The 18,277-nt window shown below is 32.5% G+C and overlaps 1 protein-coding gene across 1 annotated transcript; it reads left to right on the forward strand.

Annotated features, from left to right (window-relative positions):
* The first annotated feature begins 4,553 nt into the window (after positions 1 to 4,553).
* Positions 4,554 to 18,184, forward strand: LOC136799483 (lysosomal dipeptide transporter MFSD1-like). Its single transcript, XM_067056198.1, has 17 exons — positions 4,554 to 4,720; positions 4,910 to 4,962; positions 5,430 to 5,585; positions 5,928 to 5,995; positions 6,393 to 6,501; positions 7,169 to 7,271; positions 7,714 to 7,812; positions 8,663 to 8,774; positions 9,163 to 9,219; positions 12,719 to 12,798; positions 13,234 to 13,313; positions 13,775 to 13,872; positions 14,330 to 14,442; positions 14,916 to 14,963; positions 15,391 to 15,457; positions 16,195 to 16,330; positions 16,804 to 18,184. The coding sequence occupies exons 1-17, from the start codon at positions 4,567 to 4,569 to the stop codon at positions 16,864 to 16,866; spliced, it is 1,596 nt and encodes a 531-aa protein (XP_066912299.1). The 5' UTR covers positions 4,554 to 4,566; the 3' UTR covers positions 16,867 to 18,184.
* Positions 18,185 to 18,277: the final 93 nt, after the last annotated feature.

An 18,277-nucleotide genomic window follows, 5' to 3' on the forward strand; every position in this document is an offset into this window, starting at 1 on the left:
TCCAAAAAGATGGAGTTTCTTAATCCAATTTTTAGCTTTGAGTTTATGTCTAACGAATTTGATTATTTCTAGTTTTCAAAAGAAGCAAATTTAATCTTTCTTCTACAAGATTACACTTTAATATAATGCCAATTATGCATGTAAGTTTTATATTAATATTTTCTTTTTGCATATGTTCTGCATACTTTCTAAGGGAATTTCACCACGGCAATTCAGCCACCATAATTTTTGCATACAATTCAATATGGCGATTGGAAAGGCGAAAAGGTCTATTGATGATTTTGATAATTTAAAAGAATTTTAAAACATGACACCCGCCGTCCCACACGACGCCCGTTCTTTCCTTCTTGTTCTTCTAATGTAAATGGTGCCTTAAAAAATAAACAAAAACAAAAATCTGCAACACAGATGGCTTGTTGGTTCTTGGCCAGTTTTAATTTGTTCTCTTGACAAATTTGATTACCTCCATACCTCCTTATCATTGAATATCCACTTGGTTAGTTTAGTTCACTAAAAGAGCACTACTCCTGCCAGCGCGACTTGCAAAAACCTCTCATTGATTGACTTTATTTGATACTTAAAAATGCCTGCTTTTAAAAGTCAAGGAATGATGAAGAAGATCCTAGTTCTGTCACTGTTTGAACTAAATTTCTTTGCATTTAGCAGCAAAACAAACATCTAAAACCAAAGAACCACTGTTTAGATGTGTGGACCATGGTCTGAGGACTGTGGTCCCTTTTTACCCAGGTATTTGGGCTTGATAAGACTGGATTGGGGTAAAATATGGGACCAAACTGTAGAAAGCAAAAATAACTGCTTCTTTGATCTGATAAGTCTTCTTGTTGGACTTTCCCTTTCTCCTCAAGTTTGTCATGTCAGATGTAATATGTTTAAATATGTTTAAATGGAAAAAGACAAAATTGGTATATACTTTTTACCCCCAGAAGCCCAACAATGTAGTAGGATCAAAGGAACTTAGTTATTTTAAGTTTTTAAGGTCAAAAACAGAAAACAAAATAAAAATAAGATTTAAACATGGAAGATAATTGTCAATTACTTTATCTTCTCAACTAAATTTGCCTAACACTGATTACTATCAAAACAGTTGCATTTATCAAATTTTGGTGCAATTTTAAACTAAGTTTATTTTTTATTGATTTTCATCTTTTTTTTATGTGATACTTTTCTTTTCTATGTAACTATTGTTAAAAACATAGGAAATGAAGCTTAAAGAAATTAAAAATGAAATTGTCAATTATATGTTGGACTTTGTTGTCATTGAAAAGATTCGTGAAGTTTGTTATCTCTTTGACAACCTAGTTACTGTGTTTCATTGTGAATACCAATGTGGTGATAGAATTGACACTATTTATTCTGGAAGCTTTGCTGAAGGTATTACCAATCATGGAGATTATGATATTATGTATATCGACAAAAGGTTCATCATTGTAGAATCAGATAGTGATATTCCAAAGAATTATAAGGATGGAGTATTGGTTCTTGATCAAGATTTTTGCCATGCTGGCTATACAAGATTGCTAGTACATCAGAAATGCGCTGACAAAAGGTTTAATGGCTATGCAAGTTTGAATGGAAAATTATACTTGGATCGTATGAAAGCCTTTAACCAAACACAACATATACATGATTTTGGGATTGGTATCCCACACGGACCGGCTTTCATGATTACTCCAAAACCAGACAATAAAGAAACAGATATGGTGCAATGCTACCAAATGCTATCTAATAATGTTGTACAAAAGAGATTTGACAACAAAGAATTTCATCCCAGTTTTCAGCAACAGGTTCCTATGATTCTTAATAGTGATTGCCATGTTGTTCCTGTAGCCCATGCCCAAAGTGAGAACCCTGATATAGAGTTCAGGTTTTCTTTCTCACTCATAGAAAAACAATTGATTCAAAAGTGGGGTATTATACAATTCAAATGCTATTTCTTGTGTAAAGAACTGTTCAAAAACCATTTGCAAGGGGATAACGAAAATGAGAAGGGCCTCTGCTCCTATTTTGCTAAGACTATTATTTTCTGGATGAACGAGAAGAATCCAATAGGTTTTTGGGAGAAACACACTACAATTGAACTAGTAGATGAGATATTAGAAACCATGAAAGTATATCTTTTAAAAAAGTGCTGCCCTAATTATTTCATACCAGAGAATCATATGATTGACCATTACCCACAAGAAGATGCCAAAAAACTTGCCTCGAAAATTGACAATGTTCGCAAGGATTTGTTTGGAAAGATATTGGCATGTAACTTTCTCAGTATTGAAGAAATGAATGTGTTTATTTCCATCTATAAAGTACAGGTCAAAATAGGAGATACACAGCTTTTGAATAGTGTCTTGTGCTCTATCTTAGAAAATGGCTTTGTTGAAAAATTCAATAATGAGGATAAAGAAACATGCATTAGTAATAAGTTTTATCAACATGCTCATGTCTACATGCTTGAATTCTTGAGATCTGCGCTAAATAGGCACCTGACCTTGTATTGGAAGAATGATATCCCCTTGCATAGGTCACAAGAGACTAACAATGTCATGAAAGCCCTACAATTCCTGACCAATGATCCCATCTTGCAGCGATTTGCAAAAATTACCGTGATTCGATGGCTAGCATTGACGGCATTGACAAGATATTTTGATCCAGATTATTATAGAAGTGCAGAAGATACCAGGAAGTTATGGGTGGATATGGAAAATTTGTTTCTTTCCCAGGTAGAGCTTCCTGAACCATTGAACGATAATTGTGTTAGTGGTGCAATTTATCTGGCTTTGTATTACTACGTGGTAGGAAATGAAGGCAAAAGTGAGCACATTTTAAAACAATTTGTAGACATTGCAGTGAGAAATTTGAAGCCAAAATTTGTTTCAGTTCCTATTCTTTTTGTCAGTGATACTATTTTGGAATGTCCAAATTTCCTGCAGTCAGATGAGCTGTTGCGAGGAGTTTTCGAAGAAATCCACATACATGGTGCAGTCAGATTTTATCCACCATTCTTCGGTGCTTATCTTTTGTATCGAATCACTGGGGATGAAGAATCTATTAACTTGCTGAAAAGGCTGACATCAAAGCTTGAAAACAAGATTTGTGACACTGATGCATCCAATTACATTCGCTACAAACTTTCAATCTTGAATGAAAAAGAGATGTTAGATTTTTCTTCAAAAGAGTTTGAATGTGGTTTGTGTAAATATTATGAACCACCTCAAACACATCAACCTTTCGATTTCATAGAACAAGTTAAATGGAGCCAGCTGATCACTTTTTTCAGCTCATGTTTGTGGCATGTTGATCCTCTGACATCTATTGTGATTCTGCCCCTAGAGCTTTTGAGACAGTTTTTATCACAATGAAAACATTTATATCAGAATTAGTACCGAATGCTATATGAACAAATTTAGTTTGCCCCACTTCAATAATACTTTTACATACCTTATTGGTAGAAAGTTTGTTGACAAAAAGTGACAAAGAAATCGCATGGTGACAAAAGTATTGGCTGGTGAATTTATTATTTTATTTTGTTTCATACGCTCTCAGGCCTTAATTCATCTAAAAACCTGGAGGACAATAAAACTGTTCATTGTTAATTACTAGCAACAAAATCTTTTTACTGATAATGTTTACTGATAATTCAATTTTTATGTTTTTTTGTAAGTCTGTTATAGTTGGCAAAGTCCGTTAGCTTGTTTTCACATTCACACACTTTTATACCTAGACAGGGTAAACTTTAAATATATTTACATAATTCAGTCATTTTAGCTATTTTTTTTTCAGTTATTTTTAAAGACATTTTACTTGGTTTTGTGTTTTATTCATACCTTAATAAAGGGATTTTTGCCATTTACTGTGATTGGTGATTTCTAAAAACAAAGTCAAAATTTGGAAGTCACTGTTTACATGAAATTAAAAAGCTTTAATCCCAAAATGTACGTTTTTTTGTGTTGTTTAAAATTACTTAGACTGTGAATTATTTTTCCTTGACAAAAATCTCAAACTTTAAACAATAGGAAAATTCTTTGAATGCAAGATTCTAAATTTTTGATATCAGTGTATATTGAGATATCAGAGTAAATGGCAAATATTCCTAACTGTGCAGTAGTGCGTCACTCTTGAATTTCTGTTGTATATATTTTTCAAGACCACTATACCAGCTAAATTCCATTTGAAAGTACCTTATGTCCATACTCCTTTGAGTAGAAGGAAAATGTCTTTCAGTAAAAAAAAGTAACTGCTTTGGTAAACTTGTGTACAAAAAAAAGCTAGAAAGCAGCTGATACAAAAAATATGCAAAAATGCTTAGTGCCATCTGAGATCATATTTTATCATTAAATCTTTGTAAATCTGCTAACTTTTTATTCTTCTCAAGATTCAGATGTCAGTCTCTTCATTCTATATTTTTTGTTATAATAAAGTTGTTACAACACAAAGGCTTTCCCCCAAATATCAAGGATCTTGAATCTTACTTTGACTATATGACAATTCATAATTAATTATTCATATAATTCTTTTCACAAATAATTGAAACAAATAGAAAGTAAAGTCAAAATGGGCAGTGATAATTACGATTCTTCGACCAAAGAAGATGAAGATGATGTTGATGACATAAAATTGACAGGATGTGGAGCATTACCATGTTGTGATCCAAGAAGTGCTGGCCATCGGTTCACCGTTCTCATCTTCATTTGTTTTCTCAGTTTTGGTTTGTAGTTTGTAATATTTTTTAAATTATTATTCTCTTTCAAGAGTTAAAAAACTGTTCATTGTGTAAACAAAGCAATATCTGATATGGGTGAATTTTGACTTGTGTTTGACTTGACTACTTTTGAATCTTTTAACTTCTATTGTTGTTACATTAAAAATAAAACCCATCTTCTTTTTCTGTATTCAGGAAGTTACTTTTGCTTTGACAATCCTGCAGCTTTACAGAAACAGATCACTACAGTAAGTCTTTCTGACAAGCCCTTTTGTATAACAATATCTTTAAGGTGATCAACATTTTGTTTCGTAGTATAAGGAAAACTGTCAACTGCAATATTGCAACTTTCCCAATTATTTGTTTGAGAGATCTTCCGCCTGGTAATATCTTCTTTGTTCCTGAGTTAAACCTCAACTAATTTTTGCCTCATCGTGCAAGAAACCAAAACAAAAGAATATTGACAGAACCTGTTTATATTTCAATTTATCAGAACTTGACCTTTGGAGAAAATAGGCAAATAATATAAGAGGTTTCAATTAGGATCATAAAAAGATATCAGAGATTTTGCTCGCTCAGAAAAATTTTGTAGTATTTTCTGCTAACCGTGAAGTAATTTATAGGTAATTTTTAATTTTAATTTTAGACATATTTTATGAAGAAAATAACATCCAAACTTTGTTTTTGTGTAATTTTGAGTTTCTCTTATATATAGGATATGAAAGTCAACACAGAGAAGTTTATGTTGTTGTATTCACTTTACTCATGGCCGAATGTTGTTCTGTGTTTCTTCGGTGGATTTTTATTGGATAAAGTGTTTGGCATCAGACTGGGTACAATCATATTTGGGCTTTTCGTTTGTGTTGGACAGGTATGATAAGTTCACCTGATTTTGATAAGATACTTAAATAATTGGTCATTTGAAGTAATAAAAATGACGCATTCTTCAGAAAAAGTAACAAAATTGTTTTATTACTGGCTAAAGACCAACCAAATCAAATAAGAGCTTGTATAAACTCCATATCGTCCCGATTTTTTAAATTTTGAAAGTCTTGCAAAACGCTTAAAAACTTACGCCAAAGCCTTCATAAAACAATCAATTTTGATCAATTGACCTAGATCAATTTAAAAGTGAATAATTAATTTTACTTATATGCTTTTGTCAAGATGAGGTTGATGATTGTCATAACTAATTCGATTTTTAATTCTGCAGGTTATTTTTTCGTTGGGAGCTGTTTTTGATTCTTATACAATGATGGAAGCTGGTCGTTTCGTATTTGGGTAAGTAAAGAATTTAGCAAAGTTCTTAAAGAGGCTTTTCCATCTGAAAATTTTGCATAATTTACCAAAATTTTCAGAATGAGTGCAAGTTTTCTGAGAAAAAATGCATTTTTCCGTCTCAGACAAAAAGCCTTGCTTTGACCATTGTAAAATGATAGAAACAAAAAGTGATTGAAAATTTAGCAAAATTTAATGGCTATTCATAAAGATTTTGGCTTTTATCTGTTCGCCATTGCTGTCTTCACATTGACTTCACTAAAATTTGGACATTTAAAAGTAACATCAAAAACTATGATCACATTTGATGGAACTGGACACTCAAATGAAGTAGTCCTGTTGGCATGTGCAGGAAGCATTTAAAAAATAATTTATCATTTTCAATTCAATTCTACTTTAGTATTGGTGGGGAATCTTTAGCTGTAGCTCAGAACACTTATGCTGTTTCCTGGTTCAAGGGTGCTGAATTGAACATGGTCTTCGGACTTCAACTAAGTTTTTCTCGTGTGGTAAGTGCTCTCTTTATAATTATGTTTATGTAAAAAAAATTTATTTGTCTCTACCGGGTGACCCACGAAAAAGTTCAGACGTTTCCCGACACTGAGGGAACAAAGTCCCAAAGTGCTTACTTTGATTTAAAAGGATATCCAAAACTTAAAAAAGCAACAGACCAAACTTGTTCCTACATCAGTCCAAATTCATTTCGAAAGGAAACTGAAAAAACACGTAAAAAAGACGTATAAATTGATTTCCAAATTTTAAGTTTAGATATCTACTTTCTAAATGATCAAACCAAGACTTTGGGAATTTGTTCGCCTCAAGACATTGAAAACTTCTGAATTTTCGTGTCACCCGGTATTATATGAAAAATCTTTACTAGGATGAACTTTTTCTGAACAGAGAAAGTGCCTACTTGCAACATTTAAAAAAGCATGTAAACTTAAAAAGAAGCAAATTCACCACGCAACCCCTACCGAAAGGGACTGACCCCCCTACGATTCATTTCTCCTTGTGTTTTGTGTATAATAAGACTAACGCTTTAAAAAAGAAAAATATACGCATGCATTTTAACTTTGTTTTGAAAATGAAAGAATAGATGCAAGGTAGACACTTTCTCTATGTGTTACTAGATGTTTTCTGCTTGAATTTCAAGTATATATATATGTTTTTTTTCAGGGAAGTACTGTCAACATGAATGTTATGGGCCCAATGTATAAATTTCTTGAAAAAAGAATTGATAAAGAGTCTTACGTTATCCTTGGTTGGACCTTGATGGTCGGTAAGAATGATCTATATCATGAATACTCATCTTGTCAATAATTTGAACATTTCGTAATACTATCAGTATTCTCAACTTCAGTTGAGCTTGAATCTGATGAAGTTTGTCTGCGTGTCACAAAAGCTTTAGGGCAGCCTGGAGACTTAAAAATAGTCAAATTTGGCTGAAATTTGGCACACTTTTTCCTTGGATGAATATCTTGAGGCGTTTTTTTATTTTTCAAAAAAAGCATCTGGAGTTGTCTTGAGCATAGTTAGGTGCGCTATGCAGGTTCAACTATTCACCATTTTAGCCTCAAATATATAAGAAAATCAATCACGTTTACCACCTGACATGGTTTCCTTTTTTATTATTACATCATTATAGCTACGAAAAAAAGACTTGGTAATCTGTGGACTTCAATTTATGTTGAATTTTCCTTGAATTTTCCTTGTTTTTGCAGGTTTTTTGTTTTGTTTACTGTCGTTGTTCTGCAGTTTAGCCATGGCATTTTTCGACAAAAGAGCAGCAAGAATTTTAAAGAAACAGGATGCACAAACAGGTTTGTCTTTCTTTGTTGTGGTTTCAAATTCAAAGGGAACTATTTTTGCACTTTTTTCAACTTTATAAAAACCAATTATTTATACATCAAGATGAGAATATTATGTAAAAACCTCTCTACTTTTCCTTTTGTTTCATAGTAAAAAAAGGACCTGCCTTATTGCGCAAAAATAAGTAGACGCAAAATTAACAGCCTTGAAATTAATACAGATTTTATTTGCATATTCAAGTCGACACCACGGTTGGGTTTAATTAAAGGGGTTTTAATTAACACAAAATTTCTTATATGTCTCTTTGTTTTCGTGTAATATGGGCATTTTTTAATACCTTAAGGGAAGAAATTTTTGCGAAAAGAAATTTAATTTGCCAGTTCACAGCTCAAAATTGGTAAGTCTCGCAGAATTTAATTTTGCAGTTTGAGAGAATTTTTTGTTTTCATTTTGGCTGATTTTGCCCTAAAAAGACCAATTTTAGATGTGATTTTTCAAATCTTGAGAAAGTTCTTGTTTTGCGGATTTAATTTCGCAGATATGCCAAAAACTGCAAAATACACACCTTGAAAAGTTATATCAATGCAGTCAAAACATGTGATTACTGGAAATAGTTCACATGATTTTATTCCCATGTTACTTGCTTTACAACTTACAGCTGATAACTTTGTTAGTGTCAATAAATTCGAACCAATCAGAAATAAATGTCATATAAGCACATATAATTTTTGAGTAAAAGCGTGATTTGGGCTCCAGACTTTAATTTTGCAACCTGTGTATTAAATTCCGCAAAAATTTGTTCCACAAAAATTTCTTCCCTTATGGTAATTTTCTTTATTTCCAAATGTATTGTTTTAATAGGTGAAGAAATCAGGATAACAGACGTCAAAGATTTTCCATTATCTGTGTGGCTGATTTTCATCATTTGCGTTACATACTATGTCGCCGTATTCCCTTTTATCAGTTTGGGACTGTAAGAAAAATTGTTTTGTATTTTTAATTCAAATGTTTTTATTTTTCATTCTTTTTTATTAGATTTTAACAGGAGTTTTTTTCATTTTCAGTTGGTTGTACATTTTTAGAAGCGACTCAAATCAGTTTTTAGGGGAATGTTCTTTGGCTTTTCTATCTTGTTATTCCCAAAAGCACTTCCTCACTTTTTTATGACCAAACATTTTTTAGACAGATAATTTTTTTACAAGCTCTGTCTTATTTGATTTGGTTGGTCGTTAACCAGTACTAAAACAATTTTGTTGCTTTTTCTAAAGACACAATATTTTTTAGATATGGTGTAATTTTTTTCTACTCATTCTTTCATTGCATTTCATTTACAATAATTATAACATATTCTTTATTGACAGGGTATATTTTGAAGCCAAGTATGACTTAGATGCATCTAAAGCTAACATAGTGAATAGGTAAAAGAAATTGTTACTCTCAGATGTCTAATAAACGCCCCTCCCGACCCGTTTGTTAATTTTTGAAAATATTTTAACCTGTCAAAAGAAGATTCTTATTTTGCTCTAAATAGCTAGACTATAAACCATGACCAGCTGACAATTTAAAGTAAAATAAAACGAAGGATAATCCGAAAAATTTCACCATCATAATCTTAATTAGAAAAATGACGATAAATGTTGTTGTTAAAAATTCTATATTTCGTGTACATCTAACACATCTTTCAGGAGAAATAAAATTGAAATTCACAAATCTGCATCTTATGTTAAAAAGTAGAGAATAATTACAGTAATTAAAATCGTAAAAAATCGTAAAAAAATCGTAAAAAGTTCATTCAAAAAAGATACAAATCTCTAGACGCTTTTAAGCCATTGTTTAGAACTGGCTTGAGGCGTTTGATATATAAAGCTTCTTTGAATAAGATAGAGGACCAATTATCACTTGAATCAATAACTTTTGTATTGTCATTAACAATGTTAATTCTAATAGAACGATAATTAGGTTTATCAACACCGAAAGTCAAGAGGGTCGTTAAATATTCGATTTCAGAGCACTCCTTCAGATGGTCATGTATAGCACTGTCCTTCTTCATAGCGTGCTCTTGACAACGAGTAAATAAGTTCCTCTCCGTTTTTCCAACATAAGAATCACCACACCCAGGACAAACAAATTGATAAACCACGTTAGATTTGTATCTCAAAGGTGTCGGGTCTTTCATGTTTGTGTAAAAACCCAATTTATGAGTGGAATATGTTGTTCTAAACTTAATTGCAACATCTGTTTTGCAACAATATCGCAATTTTCTTTGTAATGACGTAACTAGTTGATCACCAGCAGGACCAGCATACGGAAGACTTAACCAAATAGTTGTAGGTTGTTTTTGTTCAGGATTCTCAACAACAGGTTCTCTAGGTTTGTTGAATTTGGATAATTTTGTTCACGATATGACGAGGAAAGTTGTTCCAGGAAGCGAATTTTCGAATTACACTGAGTTCCTTCTTCAGTTTTGTTGGATGGCAAAGTTTAGATGCTCGATTAGCAAGGCTGGAAATCCAAGCTTTACGGTAAGACCATGGCGAATAGCTATTAAATCTGTGTACAAGCCGGTGTTGGTACCTTTACGAAATATGGATAAGCCGTCAGGTGAGATTTCCAGATCCAAGAAATGAGGAACCTCATTTTCAAATTTGTCAACTGTAAATTGGAGGTTTTTGTTAAACTTGTTCAACGAACTGTGAACTTGATCAATATTTTCAGGACGAATAACTAAAAGTGTGTCATCAACATATCTTTTGTAAAATTTGATCAGACCAGAATCAATATAAGGCTGTATAACTTTCTGCTCTAGTTCAGTCATAATTATATTGGCTAGTACAGGTCCTAAGGAGCTACCCATACTCACGCCATCTAACTGTTCATATAGGATGTTATTAGCAGAAAATACAGTCTTGGTGCACGTATCCTTTATCAGTTTTCTGAGTATATTCTTCGAAATGGTGGTTTGGACTAAGTTTTGGTTGTAAAATCATCATTGATCGCATTTACAACCAAAACTTAGTCCAAACCACCATTTCGAAGAATATACTCAGAAAACTGATAAAGGATACGTGCACCAAGACTGTATTTTCTGCTAATAACATCCTATATGAACAGTTAGATGGCGTGAGTATGGGTAGCTCCTTAGGACCTGTACTAGCCAATATAATTATGACTGAACTAGAGCAGAAAGTTATACAGCCTTATATTGATTCTGGTCTGATCAAATTTTACAAAAGATATGTTGATGACACACTTTTAGTTATTCGTCCTGAAAATATTGATCAAGTTCACAGTTCGTTGAACAAGTTTAACAAAAACCTCCAATTTACAGTTGACAAATTTGAAAATGAGGTTCCTCATTTCTTGGATCTGGAAATCTCACCTGACGGCTTATCCATATTTCGTAAAGGTACCAACACCGGCTTGTACACAGATTTTAATAGCTATTCGCCATGGTCTTACCGTAAAGCTTGGATTTCCAGCCTTGCTAATCGAGCATCTAAACTTTGCCATCCAACAAAACTGAAGAAGGAACTCAGTGTAATTCGAAAATTCGCTTCCTGGAACAACTTTCCTCGTCATATCGTGAACAAAATTATCCAAAATTCAACCAAACCTAGAGAACCTGTTGTTGAGAATCCTGAACAAAAACAACCTACAACTATTTGGTTAAGTCTTCCGTATGCTGGTCCTGCTGGTGATCAACTAGTTACGTCATTACAAAGAAAATTGCGATATTGTTGCAAAACAGATGTTGCAATTAAGTTTAGAACAACATATTCCACTCATAAATTGGGTTTTTACACAAACATGAAAGACCCGACACCTTTGAGATACAAATCTAACGTGGTTTATCAATTTGTTTGTCCTGGGTGTGGTGATTCTTATGTTGGAAAAACGGAGAGGAACTTATTTACTCGTTGTCAAGAGCACGCTATGAAGAAGGACAGTGCTATACATGACCATCTGAAGGAGTGCTCTGAAATCGAATATTTAACGACCCTCTTGACTTTCGGTGTTGATAAACCTAATTATCGTTCTATTAGAATTAACATTGTTAATGACAATACAAAAGTTATTGATTCAAGTGATAATTGGTCCTCTATCTTATTCAAAGAAGCTTTATATATCAAACGCCTCAAGCCAGTTCTAAACAATGGCTTAAAAGCGTCTAGAGATTTGTATCTTTTTTGAATGAACTTTTTACGATTTTTTTTACGATTTTTTACGATTTTAATTACTGTAATTATTCTCTACTTTTTAACATAAGATGCAGATTTGTGAATTTCAATTTTATTTCTCCTGAAAGATGTGTTAGATGTACACGAAATATAGAATTTTTAACAACAACATTTATCGTCATTTTTCTAATTAAGATTATGATGGTGAAATTTTTCGGATTATCCTTCGTTTTATTTTAGCTAGACTATGATAGGGGTATTTCTTTCTCAAGTCTATTCGTTTAAGTGTGAACCCTTTTTGCTACCTCTTTTAACCACCCTCATCGAATAAGTATTATACCTTATTACACGAATATTACTAGGCAAGTATTCAACGGCCTTGAAATTAACACGAATTTTATTTGCTTTTCAAGGTCATCACTGCTGGCTTTAATAGACCTTATCGGAGTTTTTTATTTTTCTAAAAAAGTGATGCATTGTGAGATTGTTTCGGGAGTATTACAATAGAATTCCCTTGAGAAATGCCACAATGCATCGCTTTTTTAGAAAAATCAAAAACTCCGATAAGATCTATTAAAGGGGTTTTTATTAACACAAAATTTTTCAATTCGTGTTACTAAAAAACGACTAGTAATATTCGTGTAATAAGGTAATTACAGTGAAATTTTTTCCACAATGTAATCAAAATAGACTGCACACTTTAATGATATTCTATACAATTTTTGTTGCTTTCTTTCAGTTTGGTGTATCTGATTTCTGCTGGAGCTTCCCCAATACTTGGGTTGTATGTCGATAAAGTCGGTTATAACTTGTATCAGTGTAAGCTCTGTTTTTCTTAAATTTTAGCTTTATCAGTCTCATGCAGATCAAATTATTATTATGACAATTTGATCTTCTTCATTAAAAACCAATAAGAGAGATGTGTGGTGGTGTATCATGGCTCCGCCCCCCCCCCACTTATTTGGGTGGGGGGTGTAAATCTAAAATCGGCCTAAAAGTGGGTGGAAGCTGTCTCTTTTTTTAAACTCAGGGGGGGGGGCTAAAAAAGTGGGGCGACCTGAAGGGCTGCACTAAAGTTCTGGGGGCTAATTACAATAATTAAGAAATTGCACTGAACCTTCTTATATGTTTTTAAAAATATATATAATTTTTCTTCAGATTTCTTTTAAAAAATGTCGGGGGGACCTAGAACCCCATTCGGAGCCATGGTGTATCATTTTACTCAAGTAGTTATACTTCTATCTTATTTTTTAGTGATTGCTGCTATTTGCATGACAATTGGAGCACATGCGATGCTGGCATTCAGCACGACAATCAGTCCTTATATTGCTATGGTTTGAATTTATTTTTCTATTTTAAACTAGCCTTTGTTATTGAATAGCTCTAGAGCTTTATATTAGTCTTATACTTTTTAGGGTTTTAGCAAAGTAGCTGTGATTATGATAATACCCTAGGATATTATTTTAAATACGCTATAACGTCAATAGAACCAATCGTTTTGATTGTGGTCGATGATCGATTAGATTGTCCGTTTAGTCCGAGTATCATCAGCGAGTTTATGAACCAGTTTTATGATAAACAAAAGTGCTTTACTATTGTCGCCAGTCAGGATCTAGAGGCAAATGAAAACCCTCTCTGCCACAGAAACATCTTATAAACTCTCCATGGTCTAATCAAATAGGACTGATTTTAGTACCTGTTCGAAATCCTTGTTCTTTCTTTCCAAAGAGAAGAATATATATTATTATTATTTTAGATTTTAAATTGAATTCCTCTTTGATTCTATTTGTTGTAGTCTGTCATGGGTATTGGCTATTCATTATTGGCTTGTGCTTTGTGGCCGTTGGTTGCCATGATCGTACCCGAATATCAACTGGGAACTGCATATGGATTGTAAGATAGAAAATTAATTTTTTCTTTCTTAATGCTCGGAAGTGAACATACAGATAGAGATAACTTTTTGAAAATTTGACTAATCAATGAGATGAGACGAGATTACTAGAATTTTTAAGTATAAAAACTTGCAGCTCAAGTGTTGAATTGACATTTCCTGACTATTCATTATACACTATAGCTTCTTGAAGGGTCCAACTTGTGAATTCCAACTTGTGAATTCCACGACCTTTACCTTATTTTACACGAATCAAATAGTTTTGTATTCGTCTAAACCTTTTTAACTAAAAGTAGCCGTAGTGTACTTGAAAAGGGTTAATTTCTCGTACATTAATTCCAAGGTCGTTTCATGAATGTTTATTATCTTCTTACATTCGTGCAATAAGATAGACTTTTCATCATAGTTCTAAAATATTATTTCCGCTAAAACAATTTTTTTTTCATTTTGCCTTTTTAGTATGCAGTCCATCCAGAATCTTGGTCTAGCTGTTGTCTCTATTATCGCTGGTAGTATTGTGGATAACAGAGGATATCTCATCTTAGAAGTCTTCTTTTTGGCATGTCTGTCACGTATGTATATCTTGAAACTAAATGATAATAGATAATTTTTTCGTCTTGACTAATTTTTTCCACCACTGAGCAATAACTAGCAATATCTTTGCATAGGCGTAAAATGTTTGAAGGATCACATGAAAAAACTAACTAATTTTGGGAACTTTTGCATAAAAATTTGACTAGGAGATGATTCTATCTATCGATCTATATATTTAAGTAGCATCAGGTCCGAAGATCCATTCTCGCTACATATAAAGATACAATGATAGTCATATAAAAACCTTCATTACATGATTGAACTATAAGAATAAATAAAAGAAAGCCTGAGAGGGTGTTGAGAGTTTAAGGTATATGTGAAAGTTAGTTATTCTGACGAAAATTGTGGTTTCAGACTGAAATCTTGAATTCAGATTATAGCCAAAGTTGAGGAAGATTCTGAATCTGTCTTTCAAAACCTTATGTTTTACTTTAACTTTACATTTTTTTAGTTGCTTTGATCAGTAGCATTCTGCTCTACCTCTCTGATTTATCTTCAAGTGAGTATATTCATTTTTTTCAAGGATGATACTGCTGCTGAAACCGTCCCAGTCCTTTTTTCGCATTTATAGACAAGAAAAAGGTGTCAAAAAAGGATTGGATCGAGTTTAGGGAGACAGTTAAATAATTAAGTGACACACGCCTGACCGTGTAACTACGGTCGAAAAGGTGTATTGAATAATGTCAACTTCACTATGATTTTATTGAAATACTTAATTTGTTTCAAATTTCTTATCATAGAATTTATTTACTCACCAGGGGAGGGGGCAGTTATTCTATAACGCAGAGTACCAGGGGCTCCTTTTTTTGCATTTAGCACACTTGGCTGAAGGGATGTTGTCCACTTCTAGTTTAAACTGTTTACAGTTAAACATGGTAGAATCTATTCTTTTGTCTCATTAATCATTTTTATATTATTTTATACAGAGAGTGGATTGAATCTGAGTGCCAAAGTACGGAAAGAAGCTAAAAGCAATGCGAAAACAGAAATCAAGTAAGATTTTGAACCTTCATGTCTAATTTTGTGGTTTCCAAAATATTCCTTCGTCACCTATCGGGCTCTTTTCTGTATTACCCATACAACAAAGAGAGAAAATGATATCAAGTCGAAAGGTTTCAAAAGGAAATTTAGTCCTCTTAGATTTGAGTACCTCAAGTGGATTAATTTATGTGAGGATTATATTTCGCCAGTTTTGCTAGTTTCCCCGAAATTTAGTAGAAACAAGACTTTTTGCTAAAACCCTTTATATAGGAAAATGAAAGAAAATAGTTGAAAAAGATACCGATTCGACAAAATAAGTCCCTCGAAAATTAAATCATTTATGAATTAAAATGTCTCGCGAAAATATCTGAACATTTATCCACTTATGGTATGCAGTGCTAAAATGTTTTGTGGTGTAATATCATATCAAGACTATACCATTTCATTTATATCGTCCTGCTATACAAAGTCTACGTAAAGCCCCTTAAATTGGTGAGGCTTTTTGGCTATTCATGATATGCACTATTGCATATCTTCTGACAGTACATCACGAACCCAACAGCTGATTGGTTGAAAGTGACGTATTGACTGATTTTACGTCACTTACAACCAATCAGCTGTTGGGTCCGTGATTTAATGTCGAAGGACATATGAATTTTAAAGTGCACAAAGGCTTCAGGTAAGAAAGAATTTCAGAAAAGATTTGGAAATAATTTTGCTTCAAAAAAATATGGACTTCTTTTCTATAGTAACGTGGCAAGCGAGAACAAACCATTATTGGAGAATTATTACACTAAACCACCTCAAGGCACCTCATCTGTCAACATTCAACCAAGATCCGCCGCTGCCCTCCGATATCAATTCATTGCTAAACTGGGTGGACCTGTGAGTACAAATTTCTTTAATATTTTTATTTCAGTGAAATTTGTATTTTTCTTTGATGATAAAGAAATATAAAGAGTAAACTCATTTCTCCACTGCACTTTACTATGCTGCATGGTGGTAAAAGGATATCGATATAAGAAAAAAAGGTTAACTCCATTTCTGTTTTCGAAAGCTGGCCTAGGGCTGTATTATCTCCATCTTTTTTTAAAGTTTTGTTTTTAAAGAGTGATATCGTGTGCTTACTCATCAATTTCAATTCACAAGCTTTTTCACATTGGATTGACACAGATGTGAAGCAAGATTGCTCAGAAAAAGGAAAAAAAAACTTCTTTTTGCTTATATCAGCATAATATAACAAAAGGCAGACACTGTCCTGATATGAAATATGTGTCTGATTTGAAACAGAAACACTTATGTAAAAATAAAACCTTTAAGTAATTGATTTTTTATTTTTCATTTTCCATCTTTTTCAGACGGTACAAATGCCAGAAACTTTCCGTACTTCTGCTTTTATTTTCCCTCACGTGTTGAAGTAAGCATGCAACAAGTTGCAAGTCAAATCGATAGAGCTTCATGATGAATAGCTGAATTCAAGTAAGATACTACTATAGTATTGGTCTACACGAACCAGAGGGACCATTGTAATGTCGTATCAAGAAGTTTTATCATCAAGTTGTAAAAGAAAAATATTTTTTTGAGGTATTACCTATTTAGGATAAATATAATTTTTTTGAAGTATATAATATACAGTTTTCAATAAGACAACTTCTAAGATAACTTCCTTGAAAATGTGTGTCTATTTCTCAACATTCTATCATGGCTAAATTTCATTTTGATAAAATTCAACGTTATAATCCTTTTGCCCATCTTAATATCAAGTATTTGGGATTTTAGTAAATCTTATTTTCTTAGCTTTAGTATAATATAATATTATAATATTATTAATTTTTCTTGTAAATGTTAAACTGAGGTTTTTTTTTGATACACTTTGAATATTTTGTAGTCTTAAAGTAAGTGGAGTGGGAGGGTGGATAGAAATGTTTGCATTTTCAAATAATCAAACAGATGCTATAGATTATCATTTTAATTTTTAATTTATACGAATTTAAACGTTAATTACTACTGTAAGATAAGCTCTTAATTTTTTCAATATTGATTCCTCTTTAGAAAATCACTACTTGTTATCTTAGCAAAGCAATTAAACATAGCAGTCAGTCGTCCAATGCATAATTGAAATATCTTTATCACATAAATCTAATTCGAATAAAGGTTAAAAATATCGCATTTGTGATTTTGTGATACTGACACCAAAAATACCCAAAAACTTGAAAAAGCAACAAGATATTTTGATTTTACGTTGAAATTTTGTTATTGTTATTTTTCATACACTTTAAATCGCCATCAAGGAATACATATACTGCTTCAATGTGTAGAAGAACCCTTTAAAGAACAAAATTGAATGTAATTTGCTCTAAAGGATCCTACACCATCAAAATCGGTTATATTTAATTTGCATTCAGCCTACGTTTTATTTGCTCGAACATTTTTAATCTGTCGTCAATCAATCGTTTATTCATGATATGCACCATTGCAATGTCTTCCGTTCCACCTAATAGCTGATTGGTTGAAAGTGACGTATTGACTGCTTTACGTCACTTCCAACCAATGAGCTATTGAGTCCATGATGTAATGTCAGAAGACATTGCGCAATATTGTTGTTGTCTATGTATTCCTTCAGTAATATAATTTTAGATTATTTTTTGTTGTTTTTTGTTTTCATAGAAATTCATGGACGCAGTTTGGAACGTCAAATGTTTTTTATAAATAAAAAAAAAACGGATTTATAAACTTTAAGCCCGCATTCCGTTTCTTCACTTTGTGTTTTAATTTTTTAGGAATATTTGCAGCTTTTTGAAATCTTTTTGGCAGGGATGATAATACACGCTT

Source organism: Clytia hemisphaerica, unplaced genomic scaffold (assembly GCF_902728285.1).
Source record: "Clytia hemisphaerica strain Z4C2 unplaced genomic scaffold, Clytia hemisphaerica genome assembly, whole genome shotgun sequence".
Classification (NCBI taxonomy): Eukaryota; Metazoa; Cnidaria; class Hydrozoa; order Leptothecata; family Clytiidae; genus Clytia; species Clytia hemisphaerica.